This window comes from Halictus rubicundus, chromosome 4, assembly GCF_050948215.1.
Source record: "Halictus rubicundus isolate RS-2024b chromosome 4, iyHalRubi1_principal, whole genome shotgun sequence".
Taxonomy (NCBI): Eukaryota; Metazoa; Arthropoda; class Insecta; order Hymenoptera; family Halictidae; genus Halictus; species Halictus rubicundus.
In genome coordinates, this window is record NC_135152.1 from 16277604 (window position 1) to 16297943 (window position 20340).

General features: G+C 45.0%; 1 protein-coding gene and 2 long non-coding RNA genes across 3 annotated transcripts; 1 reads left to right on the forward strand and 2 right to left on the reverse strand.

Annotated features, from left to right (window-relative positions):
- Positions 1 to 10339: 10339 nt before the first annotated feature.
- On the reverse strand, positions 10340 to 11517 carry LOC143353091 (uncharacterized). The gene is made up of 2 exons (XR_013082071.1): positions 10814 to 11517; positions 10340 to 10733 (listed from the first exon to the last, which is right to left on the reverse strand). It is a non-coding gene; the product is annotated as an uncharacterized LOC143353091 (long non-coding RNA).
- Positions 11518 to 12301: 784 nt separating this feature from the next.
- LOC143353092 (uncharacterized) lies at positions 12302 to 13096 on the reverse strand. Its single transcript, XR_013082072.1, has 2 exons — positions 12693 to 13096; positions 12302 to 12603 (listed from the first exon to the last, which is right to left on the reverse strand). It is a non-coding gene; the product is annotated as an uncharacterized LOC143353092 (long non-coding RNA).
- Positions 12970 to 20265, forward strand: LOC143353867 (uncharacterized; the record flags this gene model as incomplete). Its single annotated transcript, XM_076787472.1, has 1 exon — positions 12970 to 20265. A coding segment is annotated over one exon (7296 nt), but the record flags the coding sequence as incomplete, so codon positions are not given.
- Positions 20266 to 20340: the final 75 nt, after the last annotated feature.

Below are 20340 nucleotides of genomic sequence, written 5' to 3' on the forward strand. Positions count from 1 at the left end.
TTAAAAATTGCTATTGATCGCAATTGCGAAGGAAAAAGCAAAGTTCGCGATTTTTAAGTATTTTATCTGTGCCTTCAACAAAAATTTAAAACATGCCTTTTGTAAATCTAAAAGTAAGTTATACAGGGTGTTCCAAAAATACTGTACTTCCTTGAAAAGAACACTTTCGCAAAAGAAAAAGTTATTTCAAATGACCTTAGGAATCACAATATTCAAGGAAATACAACATTTTTGGGACACCCTGTATTTCATAACAACCTTGATCGATTTCGATAAAACTTTGTGCAAAACTTTGTTCTACATTTTCATTAGAGACACAGATGAAAGACTTAAAAATCGCGACCTTTTTGTTGCTATTGCGACCAATAGCAATTTTCTAAAAAAATTATGTACACATTAATCAGTGAACTAATGCTTTTAACATCTCAAAAAAAAAAAAAAAAATCAAGCCGTTTGGTGAACTTTTAAAAAAGTTATTCGTTTTCAAAGGGCGTAGGAATACTTTTCACACTAACTGTAGCTGCATCAGAACGTAAGGTTCAATTCAGAATGATGTTTTACGACATTCTGGTTTATCAATATCGTTTGTTAACTCTGTTGTTTCACGCTCCATTTATCAAACAACTTCGTTCTTATTCAATCCTCAACTTCAACATAATCTTCAATCTCTAATCTCTCACAAAGGAACTAGAAGCAGCGCTCGAGGGCACGCAACCTGACGAACTCGATGCATTCGTAGATTCAGAGATAATCAATCGCGATTTATGAGTGTTTTATAACTATGGCATGTTCTGTCTGCGCCTCGGGCGATCCCTTAACGGACATGAGAAATTAAAAAGTGCCGTTCTCGTTCGATATCGAGTATCGTCATTCGTTAATAAAAAAAAAAGTAGTGATTCAATATTTATAACTTAATGATATACAACAATGTATAATACTACATATTTCATAATCTGTTTCAACACAAATATATGTTATATACGACAAGGGGTTAAACTCAGTTTATAGTGTAGATGTAAACATAATTATTGCGGATTTTTGTGCAGAATAAGACAGATTCGAAGAATCCCCACAAAGAGAAACTGCGAATGTAACAAGCACAATCAGCTAAAGGCCCGACCAATTGCGAAAGCTATTGCGAAGTTGGGAGAAGTTGTGATGCGAAAAAATTGGTTTTCTTCGAATTAGGGTCGTGTTACATCGAACAACTCGTGTAAGAAGAGAATTAAATTTTTCTTTTCGCGTTGAATTAAAATCGTGTAAAACAGAATTGAATGTATAAAGTGGCAGTGAAAAAGGGGAGTGTTAAGGGTATTTTGGTTTTCGAGGTCGTTTTCTCACAAATTTTTAGGAATTTTTCAGAAGAACTATCGAACTTTTTGCATTAGGATTTTGCACACGTGGTTATGGGTATTTCGAGTGCACAAGTGATCTTTTCGAGTAAGAATAATTAAAATTGAGTTGTATATCTCTTATAGAGTGTGTTCTGGCAAAAACTTTTTCTACAACACTGGTTTATATATAAAGCACTCGTTTTGCATGTTTGCACGGCGAGCAACGCGAAATCTTGTGCATACAGCGTGCGGAGCAGGTTCGGGGGAGAAAGTGTTCGATCGTGGGAACCGGTAACAGTGGTATCAGCACGGGACAACGTTCGTTTCATGGGGAATCGTTTCGACCGTAGCCTAACCGCCGGTTTTCCACCGGAATATGCGCGTTCGCACCGCAAGACATTAATTACACTGGCGCACATACGGTAATTTGTGAAAATGTGGCGTTGTCCGTAGCTTATACAACGCCACTTACTTATCCTCTGTGTTGAGAACAATCATTCGAACGTTCTGTGATCGTTAACCGGTAACCCGAAGCGCGCCTAATCGATTCGAATCGAATAATTCTGACACGGATATCGTCGGATCGTAATTTTTATATTCCGCGGAATTAAGCCCGAGTTCCGTGGAGAGACCCTGGAAGTAGTACGAAGAGACAATGTTCGTAATGATTTTCTGAAATCGTTATTGCGGAATGATACGAATATCGAAATTTATTGGCCTTTTATCCGCAATTTTCAAGACAACCGCCCGGCGCGCCGACATTTCCCCGGGTGAAGCAATTTCCTTGCCATTCAAAGCGTAATAATAATTTTCCTGTGTTGTGCTCGCGATAATCAGCGCGCTGGTAATGATCCGTAATGGATCATTGCTCTGCTCAAAAATGATATATACGCCACTCGTTTTGAACGCCGCGGTGATTTACGCGCACGAAATTCTATGGTATCGATTCGTTGAACGATCCTGGTTCCGAGGAAGTTGTTTGCGGGCGATAATACACGAAATCACAAACACGGAGAAAATGTCGATTTAGAAAATTGCCTCCGAAGAATGTGGACAATCTTTTAATTGCTGGAATTATCGCGGCAACTGGGCCGAATAATTACAGCTGCGACGTTGCAAGCAATTCATGCAGCGTGAAAAATTGTGAACATTTTTCTTTTCCTTTCGAAATAATGTAGGACAAAGAATGCACAACATTCATGGTATTTCAGTGACAATCATTTGTTTGAGGAGTTGACGAATTATTGTATATTCAAAATGCAGCGAATACGCGTGCTGTTAGATAGGAGTTGTCAATACTGGTTCCTCTTCAATGTTAAAATCACTGACAGAGGAACGCATCTATTTAAGTGAGAATCAATTTATTCAGATTTTATTCAGACTCAATATTCATAATTTTTGTATACAATTATATCTAAATGCATATGCATAATTGAATATTGCACATGACATCAGTTTTTATCGTGTAAGTAACGTTTCCTTCCTTTCTCGTTTTTTTTTTACAGAAGATATTCTGTTATAAATGTATAGTTCAGTGACAGTGCAACATGGCTGTTATTATGATTATTACTCGTTTCATGTTTTAACTAACTTCGCCTCAAGCTACAATTGAGAATCGAGTTTCAATCTGTCCAGGTTACCATTACATAAGCAAAATCCTTTGCTTGACCTTTTCCACGCCAAGCGCTAAAAACCTGAAGCTTAACGCTTGAATTATCTCTGGTGTATAGCGACGCGATTATATCGCGGGACAAGATGGCGGTGTCACGTGGAAAACGCATACGGTTCCATGCGTTAACCCTTTGCGGTCCAAAGTTTGCACTCTTTCGTTTCAGAACTTGATTATTCAATTCGATCCCCATATGCAGCTTCGCTAACCTACGGTCGCGCAAGTAATTCGCAAAAGACTTTCTTAAGAAGTTGGAAAAAAATGTTGAAAACATTTCAATTGGTCGAATTTCCGGAGAAAATTCTAAATTTTGTTTCTCACCACTTGAATCGAATGAAATAAGATTACTAAAATGCATCCGGTCGACACATATCTGTAAAACACATTACTGAAATTTTGAAAGCAGCTCTGGATAAAAATGTTGCAAAGAACAGCCTTCAGTATTTTCTTCGCAATTTCGACTAATTTAAATTTTTATAAAATTTCTTTTTCACTTTAGTAGACTAGTTGTTCTGACTTTAAAAAAAATCCAAGTCGCTTGTTCCACTTTTAAAGGAGGAAAGGTCGCTTGTTTTATTTTTAAAGAAAGATTTGTGAGTCTACGTGAGATTATGCGAGTCTCTATATTTAGGACAGCGGGGAAACATTATAATTGCATTTAGACTAGCTCGATATAGTGTCGGAAAGGGTTAAAACCCATCTTCGACGACTCCACCCTCGGATGGTTAAATATGGCCAGCCCGAGGACTCGCGGCGCTATTGCGAGAGCTTATTGTGCAAGTGAGAGTAATCATCATCAATCCCGACATACGTGTTAGCACACGATGCTTCGGAGATGGCTTTCATTCCGTCGGTGACTAGATAGCGCTAGTTACAGCGATCATTATATTCGTTGTTACCAAGTTACTGTTACGTTAGACATCGATTCGTTGTACATGATGTATGAGGTTATTCGAAAGAAGATCAGAGAATACAACGTTAGACGGTACTGACTAAACCGAACTGAGAATGTCCAGTCACCGTCAGCCTTTGTAATTATGCTGATAACGGTATCAACGGAAACTGTATTAACAGTACATGGAAAGGTCATTTATTACAATCAAATGCAATTTATTTTCAGTTCTTACGTTAATTTCAGAATCGTAGTGATGTACGAATGTTTTACAGCTGTCGCATTCTGTACAGTAATGTATAATTGTATAGAATGCAACTGAAAATATATTCAAAATATTTCATAAAAAAATATTTAGGAGTTTATAAAATAAACTCCTGTTGAATTAACCCTTTGAAGACGAATGCCAACGCAGTGCCGACATCAGGTCAATGCACCCCATTCCTAAAGTTACAGAGAAACAATTTAGTTATGTGCGCAACAAAAGTATATCTCACTTTTTCCAGTATTTCAAACTTTGATACACGATCTGCTTTTCTGAGAAAAATATTTTTAGTATTTTCAAAAATCCTCGTCCGCAAAGGAATAAAGGATGAGTGACACATAACGATAGAGTAAACTAGGTAGTGGCACAAGCTTTGAGATGGAAATCAGTTCACTGATCTAACAGAGTGATTTTGTTGGATTTGTTTCAACCTTGCCCACGACGGAGAGTGAAATCTCTCGTTTTCCATCGAATGCCAACTGGGTTAACTTGCCGACTGGATTGTTAAAACTTGCAACACGTTTTCTTCAGGGTCGACGCGTCGGCGAGCACCCATCGTATGCACGATCACGTTTGATGCCACCTGTTCGAGGATTTTGGTATTGTCACATATCATCTAGGGGTGTGCGGAGACCCGAGCCTCGGGTTGGGAATTTTTCACGGGTTCGGACGGGATCCAGAATGTTTTTCTGACACATAAATATTTGTGGGCACCCGTAATTTCAAGACCCGAAACTCGAGGGACGAAACTCCGTAGATAAGGTAGAGTGACCACCTTATCGACAAAATTAGGTTTCACGTGCTTCAACTTTTCGTCCTTACATGAGAATATTTTTCGCTAGGAAAGGGCTCATTCGAAAGAAAAAGATTCAATGCAGAGCGCACTGGTCATGAGCTGACGAGATTATACAAGTGTTAGAAGTATGTCAACATGTCAAATATAAATGAAAAGATAACCACGTCGTTACCATCTGCTCTTTCCTTTTTAAAAATGTCTTTCAAGTGCACCTGGTATAATATTGCACACCAATGTAGAGTTCAAAGAAATGACCAACGCACTATGTAAAGCTGCAGGATCCGTAAACGTGGCAATCCAGTTATACAACTTTATGTAGGAGAACCGTCAGTTTCGAGTTACAGGACAGCATCATAAAAGATAGAATGAATAATAAGACGATAGAAGAATTTCAGGAATCGCGTACCCGAGGATTCCGTGAAGTCGAAATTTGCATTTCTCGTTGTTGCCGAGTGATTTCCCGACGCGAAAAGGAAGCGCGATCATTAACGTAGGATTGCATTCGAAACGAATCTGTTAGGCCCGTCGTAAATGTTTCATTGCGGCAGGTTTCCTGGCCAATGGTCGATCTCGAAGGAATCTCGTTGCACCAGAGGAACGCGTGACTGCATAAGCGAGTCTGGAAAACGATTACCCGAGACGCGAGAACGTCGGTGGTTCGCGAAAGAAATCGACGAGACTGTAACAGGCAATATGAATGAACGAACTTTTATTGCGGAACGAACGGAATCCCCGAGGGATTTCTCCTTTTACATTTCGCTCCGGGGAAAAAGGAGATCAAGGCAACGCGTGTGCAACAACCGCTTGTCTAAGTTCCGTCACCCTGCTGCGTTTTCTTCGGGTCCTTTCCGGTCGGTTCACATTTCCTTTTCTTTGACGCCATTGCGATTGAGTAATAGCGTTTTTAGTTGAAGTCTATTTTTTGAAAGCTACTCGCTCCACTTTCATGTTGCAAAATCTGTAGGTTAGAGTGAGCTAGATAGCTTTTGTCACTTCATACATCTTCTTTCGTGAAACAGATCCCGTTGCACCGAATGCAGCTCATGCTTTACGTTTTTATTCAAGATAGTTCATATGCGAAAGAAGGATAAGAAAATTGTTGGTGACTTGCGCGGTTCATATTAGTTTTTAACACTATTTCAAATGTACATTCAGGTCTAACGAGGATAACGAGGATATTCGAGAATTTTTAGCGTTATTTTTCTTACATTCTTCTAAACTGAATTGTACTCCTAGATCGGAATTTAATTCTGCGATTATTTGATTAAACAAGGATATATTCCTCTGACATTTCTCAAAGTATTCTCAAATTTTTAAGAAAATCCATTAAGTAAACCATATTTTACTAGGATCTACGAGATCAGAGAGAGAGAGAATGTTACAAAAATCATTGTTACGATAAACAAAAATTTTTGAAATTATGAGCTACTTCTATTAGGTTTAACTAGGAGACTAATGTTGATTGCAAAAAGTATGGCTGCCACGAGATCGTCAAAATCATCCGCCTTGCGAGAATTCAAGTACTGCCAACATCGAATCAATGTGATCTTAAAGTATAAAATCATGGCTGTCGCATACTTGTGGTGTTCGGTAGCGATCGTGTTAACAATAAGAACATCGTTACGAGTTTCCCGCGCGGAAACGGAATCGACGACCGCCATTGTTGGCGATCATTGAGTAACAGTATGGCCCGCTTGGCAGCGACGGTAAAACGGCACCCAGCGGCCTCAGGCCAGACTGTCGGAGAAAGAAGGGCGACACGAAGTCGACCAGCTGACCCAATGCACCTGGAAGAGAATGACCTCGAACCGGGAGAGTACGTCGGTCTGGATTGATCGAATACCGAGAAGCAGCCTCCGTCTGGTTCCGTCTCTAGCTGCTGTCAAATTGACAGTGCTGATTTATCGGTGACTTCGATCCCGATCACTCTGGATCTGCTGATCCGCAGAACACTTTCTTCTAATTGCACATGCAGAGTCCAGTCGAAATACAATATGTATTAATAAATATAAATAAAGAAGATAAAGCTTTATTTGACTAAGAAATATTCTATCTTTATTCGATGATTCTTGGTTCGATCGTCTTGTTGTAATTCAATGAAAAACATTTGTATTGTGTCACTTGAGACTGTTACTTAAGAGTCTCGATAGTTTAGTAGATACAGGATTCGGAAATAAAATATACACTGACGTAAGACAACGAACAAGAATACTTGCAGTCTATTCGGATTGAATTGATGAGATCAATATTGTATCTTTATTTGATACCTGTTCGTTCAATCATCTTGTGTCATTTAAGACAGACCCAGGTAATGTAACCAGGTATTGGTGTGCATTACATTCCAAAATGTTTGTTTATATTAAATTGGCCAACTGGAACATTTTCCATCAATTTGTACAATGTTTTATTTCTTCTTCATTTCACTGCACAATTTACTTCACTACACACACATTATGTATGAGAGTTTCGCAGTTTTTCTATCTACCATATTTGGTTTCGAACATGATCAAAACATTTCGGCGATTTTCGGAACCCATTTAGTGTTATCCTTGGAATAGGATCATTTCAATATCCAAGAAAAAGTAACAACTCTATCACGAAATTAGTGGAATCGCCCTTGTTAGTTTTTTGTACTCAGAAATATTTTTAACGGCGTATTTAACTGTAATGCCAAAAATGACTTCGTCCTTAAGATCTTCAGATTTTAGGATCTATTTCGAGTGCAATATTTTAGTGTACAATTTTCGAGCGAAGTCAGATTTCCACGTACAGTCTGCAACAGTGATATTAGGGTACTTTTAAAAAGACGATAACTTTTTTGATATTGGACCGTACGACCTGGATTTTTTTTCAGAAGTTACAGATTGCAGATCTACAAAACGTTTTGAAAATGTTCAATATAGGCCCACAGGAAAATGTTATAACAAATAACTTATAATATTTTCTCCGAAACTCCGACCAATTGCAATTTTTTCAAAATTCCATTTTCACGTCATGTACTGATTGTTCTAAATTCTCAAAAAATATGCAAGTCATATGGTCAGATATTAAAAAGGTTACCATCTTTTCAAAAGTGTCCCAATATTACCGTGACAAACTGTAAGTAAAGCGGCGAGCAGACCCTGCGCGAGACGAGGACGACGCGGCGTCGCAATCGTTGAACATTGAACAAGGTGTACGTATGGGAATGAGAGACGAAGAGGTCCTTCCAGGTGTCGACGATGCTGAAGATGTCGTCCGGGGGCCGCGACGTACAGTTATCTGACCGACTCCTTTCTTCTCCTCGCGGGAATCTTTCTGCCATCGAGGCTCGTGCCACGTGCACACACCAGGATCCGCGTGTACACTGTTTACGCACACCGTGTGCTTCATTTCACTCGACACGGATCTCAGCGTTAAACGAATTAACCCCCACATCTCCAAATCTCGAATTAACTCCAAATCTTTCTGCACAATGAGACTTTTTCGGTTAATATTCGTTTCCATACAAGTGTACTTTCATTGTGCTCTCGCGTCTTTCTGGTGGACACCCTTTACATCGATACCATCATTTTACATTGGCACCTCTATTTCTCCCATTAGATAGCCACTATTATTCTTTTTTATTGTAGATGCGTATGTATATTTTGGAAAATCTCAACCCAAGGTCATTACCTACCGGAAACTTATTAATATTATTTTTAATAATTGTGCTGTACCAAAGGGAGGCTTGTGTGTTATAAATAGACTACGGACTTTTGTGCAAAATAGAAACTGTCTCTATTAATTGCAAGCCTTAAGAGTTATAATAAATAGATATGTATTTCTTTTCTTAATATTTTTAATAGGTTGGAAATAATACAACAGTATTTTCCGTTACCTGAATATTTTCACTGTTTTGCTGTTGATCTAGCCTTTTTTTTTCATAAATGCATAAAATTCACAGTCTGATTATGAAGCGTAATATGTTGAATAATTATATATTGACAACAACAAAATGGAATTCTATTTTGGTTTAAAGGAAATTAATAACATTCATATGTAGCAGATTCTGTTCGAAAGCTTCATCGCGAGTCTGACAAGATAATGCAAGGAGTTAATGAGAGATTGTAATTTATTTGTTAATAGATGTACAGACTCAGAAATAACATTGAAAGTAATATTTTGAATCACGATGCGCTTCTGAACCGGATATGTCGCGTAAAATTTGCCTGTATTTATTCTTCTTGGTACCTGCACACACCTGCGTGACCGGTGTCATTAAACGAGTGCCATACATTGAAAGTAACCGATCGAGTGGCTTCTTTCGGTGTTTCATTCATTTGCCGTGTTCGATTTTCCGAGTTCACCGATTTCGCGGAATTTCGTCGGACTTGAATGGCCGTCGTCGTGACCCAACTCGCCTCTGCTACCTGTCCCACCTGTGCTATCGATATCCGTTAGTAAACGAGTTACTAATTAAGTCAGGTTAACTATACGAATCGCAACTGCATCCGGGAGAATAATCTCTCTCTCTCGAGTATTGGAATTCGACACGTTCCAATGACATTGTAATTCATTTACAGCACTCGGAACGTACTAAGAAATTAGTATATCGTTTACTGGAATTGCGACAGTACGAATAAAGACAGTATACATCAACAAAATCTTGCTTAACTCTCACACACTCCTGAAATGACAATTCATCCATTTTCTATTTCAGATACTGTCGAATTTTTTATTTATTTGCGATCGTGTTGTAGTTCGATGCTTTTGTTCTTGATGATTGCACAGGTAGCAACGTTTAACTCGATTTAGACAGTTGTTCATACGTTTTTTCTACATGTTTTTAATGGTGTTTTAACCAGATTCATTGATCCTTGAAACTATCAGTGTAAAATAAAACCGAATCAACCGAGAATCGTTAATGGAAATAAAATTAAATGTTCACACTGTCTCGATATAAAACCAGAGATGGTAAAAGTATTATACTCCGGGACAGAACGCCGACCTCGAACAAAACGTTTAACTATGAGAGGTCTTTATGGAAAATTACGAACAAAGAACTGGACAGTTTGTTCGGTAGTTAGACGGCCGTTTAATTAATACCGTTTCAAGCAATTGGTAAAGGTAATTGGTTCCGTCTGACTGAAGATTACTGTTATTCCACTGAAAGTTGTGTACCGAGGACAACTTGCGTTCAATTCTTTTATTACAACACTGAAGTGTCCACGGTATTACCGCAAACAGAGCGTATAAAACCCATCTCTCGATGTTCCGGTGCGAGATTACGGCACTCTGCTAGATTCCTAAAGAGTTGTTGCGTTACTGAACGGGATGCCCGATTGCATGCGATTTGTAGTTGTTTTTACTTAGATCTGTGAAGCTTGCAACCGATTCGACACATACCGGTTGAATACTTGTATAAATGTACTATTTAATAATATCTATTATAAATTTCCTTCACCAATAACTGTTATGACCGACCGAAATAAACTTCTCCCATCGATAACTGTTATTAGCGATCGAAATGAATTTCTCTTAACGATAACATTTACCGACAACGAAACAAATTTTCGGTTACTTAGAATCCTTATTTGTAACCGATACAATTTTAGTCGAATGAAATACTTGTTATCCCATGACTTTTTTTCTTTTTACTTATAACAGTTATGGTCCCCGAATGTTAGAAATAGACACTTCTGGTAGTTAACAAGGCAAGGGCAAGCAGTGGGCAAGAAAATAACGAAAAACTAATTTTCTTCTCTACAGATGCGGAATCGTTACCAGAAGCTGGCGCGTCTAGGCTAGAGAGGGACCTGCAAGGTGAGCGACCAAAAACATATCACTGTGCTTGCCTTGCATCATACTTGTGATCTCACAATAGAGTTGCACTTACGGGCAATCATTTCTAACTCCATCTAACCAATCTTTCCCCTGGAGTTGACACTCTCTATTCTGTACGATCATTCTCGCTACACCGCTGGAGAAAAAAAGTGACTCGAGTGCAACTCTACCGGTAAAAACCGTTCTCTCTCGCTTTCTTCTCTCGTTCTCCGCTGTCTGGCCTATCTCTTCTCACAGTCTAAACGAAACCGATCGTTCTACCTTTAAAAACAAACGATTTGTACGTGTCGACGCGAGGGGTGCGGCCGTGTACATATAAACGTATACATAGCGACACGTAAAAACGAAAAAGGAGAGAAAAATGAGAGACAAGGAGAATACGCAGCGTTGCTCGAGTACGCGTGCTCTATGTGTCCTCTGCGTGTCTATTTTTTTTTTCTTTTTTTGTACACATTGTGTTCCGTATCCGTGGGTACGCGGGTCTCGAATCCTGACAAATGACTTACCGCTGAAACGTAGCCTCGGGGGACTTGATGATTGCAAAAAAAAAAACAAGGATCGTGTAACGATACGCGCGAGAGACTTTCACTACGATTACACGCGCGAAACTAATTCGATGTACACGCGAGCGTGTGTTCTAGCGCGTAATATTAATAGTGATCTTATATTCAACATGGAATGTAAGATAGGACCGTTCAATTCTGCCCAACATCTTCCGAAATTAACCGAATAGCGCACACAATATTTTTCATTTAAACTGAATTTTAGTTGCACAAAATTATAAGACGTTGTTGCTGAAAATAGTGTACCGGACGGGAATAATTAAACGGAGCTGCTAAAAAATGTTAAATACTAGTAATGTGCAATGTGTCCAACACCCTCTAGATTATACTATCTCGATCATTCGATGAAACAGATTTTCATACAGATTTTTAATCTAGTTTTAGATTCACTTTTAGATATAGTCGTATGAAATATTCTCCCTTAGCTTTGTTTCATTTTCGTTTTACACTCTAATTGAGCCGATTGATTCTTTATTCGTAACCTTATATCCTAAACGACTATATAAAATTGTCATAAAAGAGAAATAAAAAGTATTACGATATCTAAAATAAAAAATAATAATTTGACATACTTAGATAGACTTGGTCTAGAATTCTGTTAGAAATCTATGGAAAATTCTGCATTGTCGAATAATAGAGATGATACAAAATAAATCTAGTATTAAACATTTTCAACAGCCGTATTTAATTACATCGTGCGAGAGACTATTTTCATCGATAGTGCCTTGTAACTTTGTCAAGAATTTGAATTTCCCAAGATTTTGGTTACAACTGGATAGATCTGTTTTAATTGTAATATTGTGTACACCTTTATTCCGTTATTTTTTGGGGAGTGTTAGAAGCTTGTCCACTAGTGTGGCTCGGATAATTAGAAACAATCCATCATGTTGAAGAAAAATTGATCAGGTCCCCCGAGCTGTACATACACACGTGCCACCTAACCGCCTGGTATGTTACCATTTTTTTTTTTTTTAATACACATGTATAACGATTTTCTCGCGCATGACCTCCACGGATATCAGCAAACGGTACCGGCGCGGCCGTGAACGCGTGACGATCGGAAATCGATGATAAACTTGGTAAACGGGGACGAAGCCGGACGAAGCAGGTGCTCTAGGCTACGAACAACGATGACTCGTCTACTAAGATCGTCTGTCTCTTTTTTTCTGTTTCTGTTACTGCTCCCGCCTGCTCCTCGCCTTCAACTCTTCTCAACAACTGGATGCCGTCTGCCTCCAACGTCCGCCCGCCACTCCGTCTCTCCGACGACCTACATTATCTAAAAAAAAAAAAAACAACAAACAAACTTCTAAAACAAAAAAAAAACCACACACAAACAAAACAACCAAAAACCAACAAAATACAAACAACCACCACCGACGACGATTGGTCCTGACGTAATTGGCAACGGACACGGGAACGAAACACGACCGGGACGAATATGTACTGTGCATCGATGCACGACACGGACGATCACTGACTTCGTTACCACCACCGTTCACCGATAATACTTTGACGCCACCGAACCAAACCGAACCGTACCCATCGTGCATGCGCGGCCATGTCCCGGGTTCTCAATGTTTCTGAACGATCCCGAACTCCTCCCGACTCGTTCCAAAACACACGTAAACACACACGGTGACTATCCTCAGGGGTGACCACTGTCCTCCTAGTCTCGGCCAGACCCGGCAAATCCGTTCCGCCGGTTGGCCTGCTCACGAAAACCGCGAGAACGTTCGTGCAGGACGGTGCCAGCACAGAGTTTGCTACCCAGGTGCTGGGCACCACGCTAGACAATGGTCGTCTGTACGCTAGAATCTTGTCGACGTCGAGTAGGGTCTTCTATGACAAAGAACCCACGCCGGATACCCCGAGACCGTACGTGGTCTATCCGTCGAGAGCGCCCGACGACGATTGGCAGTTCCGAGTGGCGCTCGACAACGCGCCCATCAAGGTTCTCAAGGAGATCGAGACCTCGAGCAGCACGGACTCCGGCCAGAAAGCCGACGAGCACGAGGACAACGAGAAAGCCTCGACGAAGCTGGACGAAATGTCCAGGGAGAACGATATATTCAGCAGGCGGGAACTTAGCACCGACCCGCAGAGGTTCAAGCCTGCGAAGGTTCGGCCCGCTGATAATCTGCCGACGTTCACGGTCAAACACGAGTACGTAACCAGCAGCTTCGACAATTTGGAGGACGATCAGCCGAAAACCTTCAGGCCTCGGTTGCCGAAGATCTTCAAGCCTCAGCCGAAAGTGCCCATGCAAAAGAAGGCTGATGCCAAACCGTTGGCCACCGTGACTTATCATGGTTTCGCCGATTTCACCACCACCGTGGGCGAGACCGTTATCGTCTTCTCTCCGAGTACTTCGCCGGCTCCTGTCGGGCGGCCTGCCACTACGATCAAGGGCGACGCGACCTTGAGACCCGACGATGGCGTCGCTGTGCTGAAAATCAGGCCCACGAGCGTCGTCCCGGTTCCGAAGAAGACCGCTCAGCATCCCGGACTCGATCAGCCTAATCCGAAAGCTGGATCCGGTGATCCTCTTCTGGATATTATCAACCGAGCACATATCCAGCCCAGCGTCACCGAGGATTTCGAAACGGAGTCGTCTTCCACGTCCACCGAGCCTCTTCTTCTGGTCCCTGACGTAGACACGGCATCTCTGAAAGCTACGGGACTTCTCAAGGTTGTAGACTCCACAACCTCGATGGATGGCACGACTACTCATTACAAGAGCTTAATTTACGGCACCTACATTGGCACCAATTACGCCCAGATCATTCACACGTCTTCGAACGTTTACTTTTTCCCTGACGAAGCGACTGCCACGTATGACACCGAGGATACCACTGTTGATTACGGAACGACTGTCGCGGAAGGAACCGAGGCTGAACAGGAAACTACCTTGGATACGGGAGTCGGCACTACGCCCAAAGTGATCACCACTAGCGAAGAAAGCCCGCAGGAGACGAACGAACTGACAACTCCGCTGAGAGACACCACCGACAGCGTGTTGACCACCCTGAAAGACATTTTGGAGAGCGCCAGGAGAGTCTTGGGAACTACAGAGTCGGCCAGGCCTTCGTTGGAAGACGAGATCCCGAATGATATTGTCCCAGGAGATCCTCAAGGAAGAAGTATCAAAGGAGGTACCCCCAAGAACGATATCGGACTGAGGCGTAAGAATAAATTTGGGGACCAGGAGGACAAAGTGACTCTGGCTACCAGAGTCCTGCCATCCACGGTGTACAAGACGTTCACATACTTCACGACGTTCTTCATTCCCGACGGTACTCAAACTACCACTTCGGTTCATTCGAGGGAACTGGTCTCCTCGGAGGTCTCTTACCTGACAGAGCTGATCGCAGCTAACTCGACTGCGGCCACCGTTCTTCCCACAGCGCTGACCCAGCCGACGACCACTCAGACTACTCCGAGTGTGATCATCGCTACGGAGGAAGAACAGTCCACGAAGCAGGACGAGGAAATAGAGCTGATATTCAAGACGTTGTATACTACCTACACGTACCTGACGACCTACTTCCAAGAGAACACCTCCAGCGTTTCCAGTAGAGAGGTCGTTGAGACGAACGTCATCACTCAAACGGTTGGGCCTAAAGGTGTCTCTGCCGTGGTCGCAGACTTGTTCGAGAAAGATCAGCCGATCTTTATTGTTCCCACTAAGATCGCGGACGCTGTCGAGCCGTCGGTGTTCCCTGAATTCCACGAGAAAGTAACCGAGAATTATCCGACGACCTTGGAGCAAACTACAGAAGACACGCTGACTACTCTTCAGGATCAGGACACTACCACCGATCAGAACATTCCTACAGAGCCAGGAACGACTACCGAGGATTTCGAAGACACTAGACAGACGGCGCCTGACATCGAGCCAAGCCCGACTCCAGTTGTGCCAACGGAGGCTGTCAAAGAACAGATCAAGACCTACTACACAACGTATACTTACTTCACTAGCATCTTCGTCGACGACGAGATAGAGATCGAGACTAGGACCGAGGTGTTCACGAACGTTGTCACCGAGACAATTCGGCCCACCGCTGTCTTGCCAACCACCGAAGAAACTCGGGCTCCAACCACGCCGAAAGAGGAGCCAGCGAAGCCAGCAGTTCCTCCAGAGATCTTGGCTTATCTGGAAGCTCTTCAGAGGCAGAAGTCTCAAGAAGAAGCACTTCAACTGGCAAAGAAGGTGCAACAGCAGGCAGCTGGCGAGGATGACGACAGTTCAGCCGTTGACGAAGCTAAGATAGAGACTACAGAATCCTCAACTACCGTGGACGACCAACCAACGGTTGACAGTCAGTTCCGTGGGTTCGAGGTGAACGCTCAGGTGACGCCCAATCCACCTGTCGACGGAGAGGTTCTTGGGTCCATGATCACCGACGTGGTATCCTCCTCTAGCTCCGGCGGTGGCACAGTCCTGGATCTGATGGACAAGAGAAACGCGGTCCCAGAGGATCAAGAGTTGTCCGAGTCGAATCACCATGACGTGGAACCGGCGCCCACTCTGCTTCTCCAGACGAGTTACACAACCTTCACGTACTTCACGACCATGTACAAGGGTGAAGAGTCGAACGTGGCCAGTCGTCTGGAGACTGTCACCAACATCGTCACCGAGACCATCAGACCTACTGCTGTGTCTCCTATGGAAACTAGCGCCGTGCCGGTGACGTACTTCACAACGTTCACTTATTGGACCACGTATTACAAAGGCGGAGACACCGTAACCACGAGTCACGAGCAAACTGTCAGCAACGTGATGACGCCAGGAGTGACACCAACGCCAACGGTGGAACTCGGCGTCGTCATGACCTATAGACCATCCAGTGAATCTACCGAAGACACTCCCGTCAACGAAGAGAAGTCCAAGATCACCGCTGATAACGAAGTAACTCCGTCGGACATCGTACCACTCGAGAATCCCAGGTTAGAGCCGGTTGAGAAAACGATCGTCAAGGACGTCACAAATACTCCTGTCGCGCCTGTTATCGCGGAGTCTTCTACCGTATCGCCCGAACCTACCACGTACTATACTACGTACACCTACTTCACGACCTCGTACATTGGCAACGAGACTATACTGAACAGCAGATTGGAGACTGTCACTAGTGTCTCTACGCCGGATGTCATTACCACGCAACCAGCAGCGACTGGCAGGGCGATCAACGGGCCGGTGTACCAGCAGAGCATCCCAACCGTGGACAAGCCTGTCACGCCGTCGAAAGCCAGCGAGCAGCCTAGGACAGGTCTGATCTCGACTGTCAGATCCAGTCAGGTGAACGAAGGGATCACGACTCACTATGTGACCGACGTGCACGGGACCTACATAGACGGCCTCTACGCCCAGGTTGTTCAAAGTTCGACCTCGATCGAAACACCACCCTTGCCGTCGTCGTCTATCGCCACTCCTGTCCTCCCAACCGGTGTTCTATCGCTGAACCAGGGAAGCGTGGTGGACGCCGACGAAGTGACCACGATCTACTTCACCACGAAACAGATCGGAACCCTGCTCGACGGCTTGTACGCCAAGGTGATCGAGAGTACTTCCAGTACAAGGGTGAACGAAGAGAGGAAAGCAACTATCCCGGCTACTCATGGTCACAGGACCGGGTTGGTGAGGCTGATACACGGCCAGATCGAGAACAACGGCACCACGACGTTCTATCAGTCGAAAGTGATCGGCACCAGTATCGAAGGCAGATACGCCCAAATCATCGAGAGCACCTCGAGCTTCTCGTCGGCAACGCCGACCCTGAACATCGCCCCGACGTCGACACAGCCGCCCACGAAGTCGACCGAGATTCCGGAGATCTCTCCTTCGCCAGCTGTGATTCAGTCTTCCCTGTCGGAAGATCCCACGACAGAGTCTTCCGATCAGGACGACGACCCTGAACAGAGCGAGGAGAACGAAGAGGACGAGGAGGATGGTAAAGATGAACAGAGTTCAAAGAAAAAGTCTCGATTGACATTCTCCTCGAGGAAGAGGTCGTTCACACCAGCGATCAGGCCATTCTCGTCCAGGAATAGACCGACGTTCAATCCCAAACGCAAAGGCGCGCAAGGTGCTACCACGATTACTCGAACAGACATCACTCCGACTATAACGGCCACCTTAGCTGGAAAGGGCAACAGATTTGCATCGTCCAGAGGCCGAGTGAGCTCTCCGATCGGGCCGTACTCTTCGACATTGTCCCCGTCGGCGTCCAGGAGGTTCAATGGGAGAAGGGGATCACCTAGCACAGCCAGCGCATACACGTCCGCTGTGTCAGGCAGCAGCAGAGGCAGAGCGCAGGTTAGGATAACTCCGTCGTCGGTGTTCCAAGGAAACAGGCGAGGACCGACATCGATCAGAGGTTCCTCGGCCAGAGCTGCGACTCGTGGATCGAGCTCCGCTTACCCTGGAGCCTCGACCAGGTTCAGATCACCTATTCGACCATCCTCGACGCTGTCGAGAGGACAGGCAACCGTCAGACATGACGATCAGGAGAACGACGCCAACGAGTTCACCACCACCACCTTGGTGACAGATGAGACCCCGTATACGGAGGACTTCGACGGCGGTGAAACGGTAACCGTGCCGCTGCAGACAACCACGGAGTCGTCGAGAAGGTCCACGAATCCCTTGTTGAGATTCCGCAGGCCGATCAGTTTGAATAATTCTGGAAGAACGGCTACCACCGCCAAACCACCAACGACACCTCGAAGAAATGGAAATTTGAATAGGCCGACCCCGCCATCTATCCCTAAGGTGACGAACAGTAGATCCAACGGTAGAACCCCGCCGATATCAACCAAACCGCGACAAGGCAACACAGGCATATTTCCGCCGAGGGGACTATTTGGAAAGAAGCAAGAGCTACCCATCGATGAGCAGATAGACCCGAACGAAGATCCGGAGGACGATGGAGAGGACAATTTCGAGGACGAGCCCGTGGAGGAGATTAGCGACAACGACTACGAGGGATCGGAACACGAAGACAGAACGACGAATCGACGTTCCGGTAAATCCATCAGGTCGGGTGTGCAAATCAGGCCGTTTACGAGGAGTAGGCGAACGCGTCGGCAAGCGAGTCAGTTGAGAGCGTATTCGAGTCGCTTCCGCCGACCAGGCTCGAAAGCTGAAGAGAAGACGGAGACGGTGAGCGAGGCGGTCGTCAATAAGGATGAAAACGGAAAGTCCGCGACCAAGCCAATCGCTCGTTACAACAATCGCGGCAGGTCGTTGACAACGTCTCGTCCGCCGTCGAAGATGCCGAACAATCCGGAGAAAACGTCGGCAGAGTCGTCGGATTCAAATCAGAGTAAGGCCCGACCACGGACCAAGTCGAACGGCGAGAGGAGCTCCTCGACTAGAATAAAACCATCCCCGATATCCAGTAACGGTAGGCAATTCACTCTAAGAGAGAAAGACGGGACGGGTACGAGCCGAACGAACTACAAAAGACCAAACTCTTCAGGGTCCCGAAGCAACAGCAGGACATCGAGCACCTCGGACAGAGTGAGACCTCCGAGGTTGAGGAACGGATCGAACAAGTCCTCCGAGTCGTCCGGTTCGAGGCGAGTCCCGCCATCTCGCGCTCCGTCGAGGTCGTCGTCGGGTAGGAACGGTAGTAGGAGATCGTCGTCGCGTCGTGGTTCCCTCGAGGATATTAGGGAGTCGCCCACCCTTTATCCCGACTATGACGGAACGATCACGGTGACCCATTACGTCCCAACCGAGGTGACGATCCCCGTGGTAAACAACGGGGTCACGGAGCAGCGTAACATCGTTACGGCTCAGCCGAGCACCGAGGTCCTCGGCCCCTCTCAGTATAGCACCGTGACAGGTGGGGACGGCAAGCCGCTGGTAGTAATTGTTAGCGAGGTCACCGGTACTAACCTTCAAGGTCAGACCGAGGTCACCCGATTTCTGCTCCACGAGACGGCCACCACCCGGGTTTCCCACACGCTGACCACTTTAGGCGGTCGCCGAGCGTCGCAGTCAGTTATCGTCCCCACGACCGTGTATTCCGTCGAGAACGTAGTTTCCACTGTACAACCGTCGTTGCCGGGGAACGCGCCTCTCGCAAACATCCTGCTATCGCAGCTGCTTCTTGGTCAGTTAGGTCAGGCTAACCCTCTGCTGCAAACCCAGGGCACACCGTCCACGCAGTACAACACGCGTACCACCTCGTACGTCACTACGATCACGAAACAACAGAGCACCGTGATCCCGCTTACCTTCCGCGGTAAGGAGATCCTGACGACCTTGGTAGACAGCTCGACCGACGTCGTCACTGCGACAGAGTTCATCACGGACACGGTGGTTGTCACGCCCACGGCGGCTCTGCCCGCGGCCAATTTGAACTCTCTGTTGCTGTTGCTGCAGCAGCCCCAGCAGCCGGTCAAGAACTCGAATCCTCTTCTGGACCCGGTGTTTGCCGCGCCCCCTTTCACCCAGAGCAACACCCTGCCGGGCGAAGTCGAGAGGAGACACCAGCCGGCCGATTCCGATTACAAGCAGGACAGTTACGAATACTCCGAGGAGGAGGATGACGGGCACGATTACCATAAGTCGTCCCGGCCACGCAACAGCCGCGGCAAGTCGAACGACAAGAAGGAGGATCATTCTAGCCAGGCGAAGGAAGAGTCGAGCGTGGTCACGCTCTACGTTTCCGGGCGAAGGCCCGGCGAGTTCAGCACTGTTCTCAGCACCGTGAAGGTCGGCGAGATGGCTAGCTCGTCCAGGAGGAAAAGGGACACCGAACACACTGTCGAGGTTCAGCCTTCCATCCCGGCGTCTCTGCACGCGGGCTCGGAGGAGATCACTATACTGACAGGGAGCGAGGATTCGCTGGACACGCACGTGCCGACACAGAGTCTCGAGAGTGTAGTGGGTGACGTCGGACGGCACATTTCCACGCCCATCCGCCCTTAATCATTTCTACCACCTTCTTCTCCGTCCAACCCCATCCCCCCATACCCTAACTGTCATCATATTTTATTAAGTCCA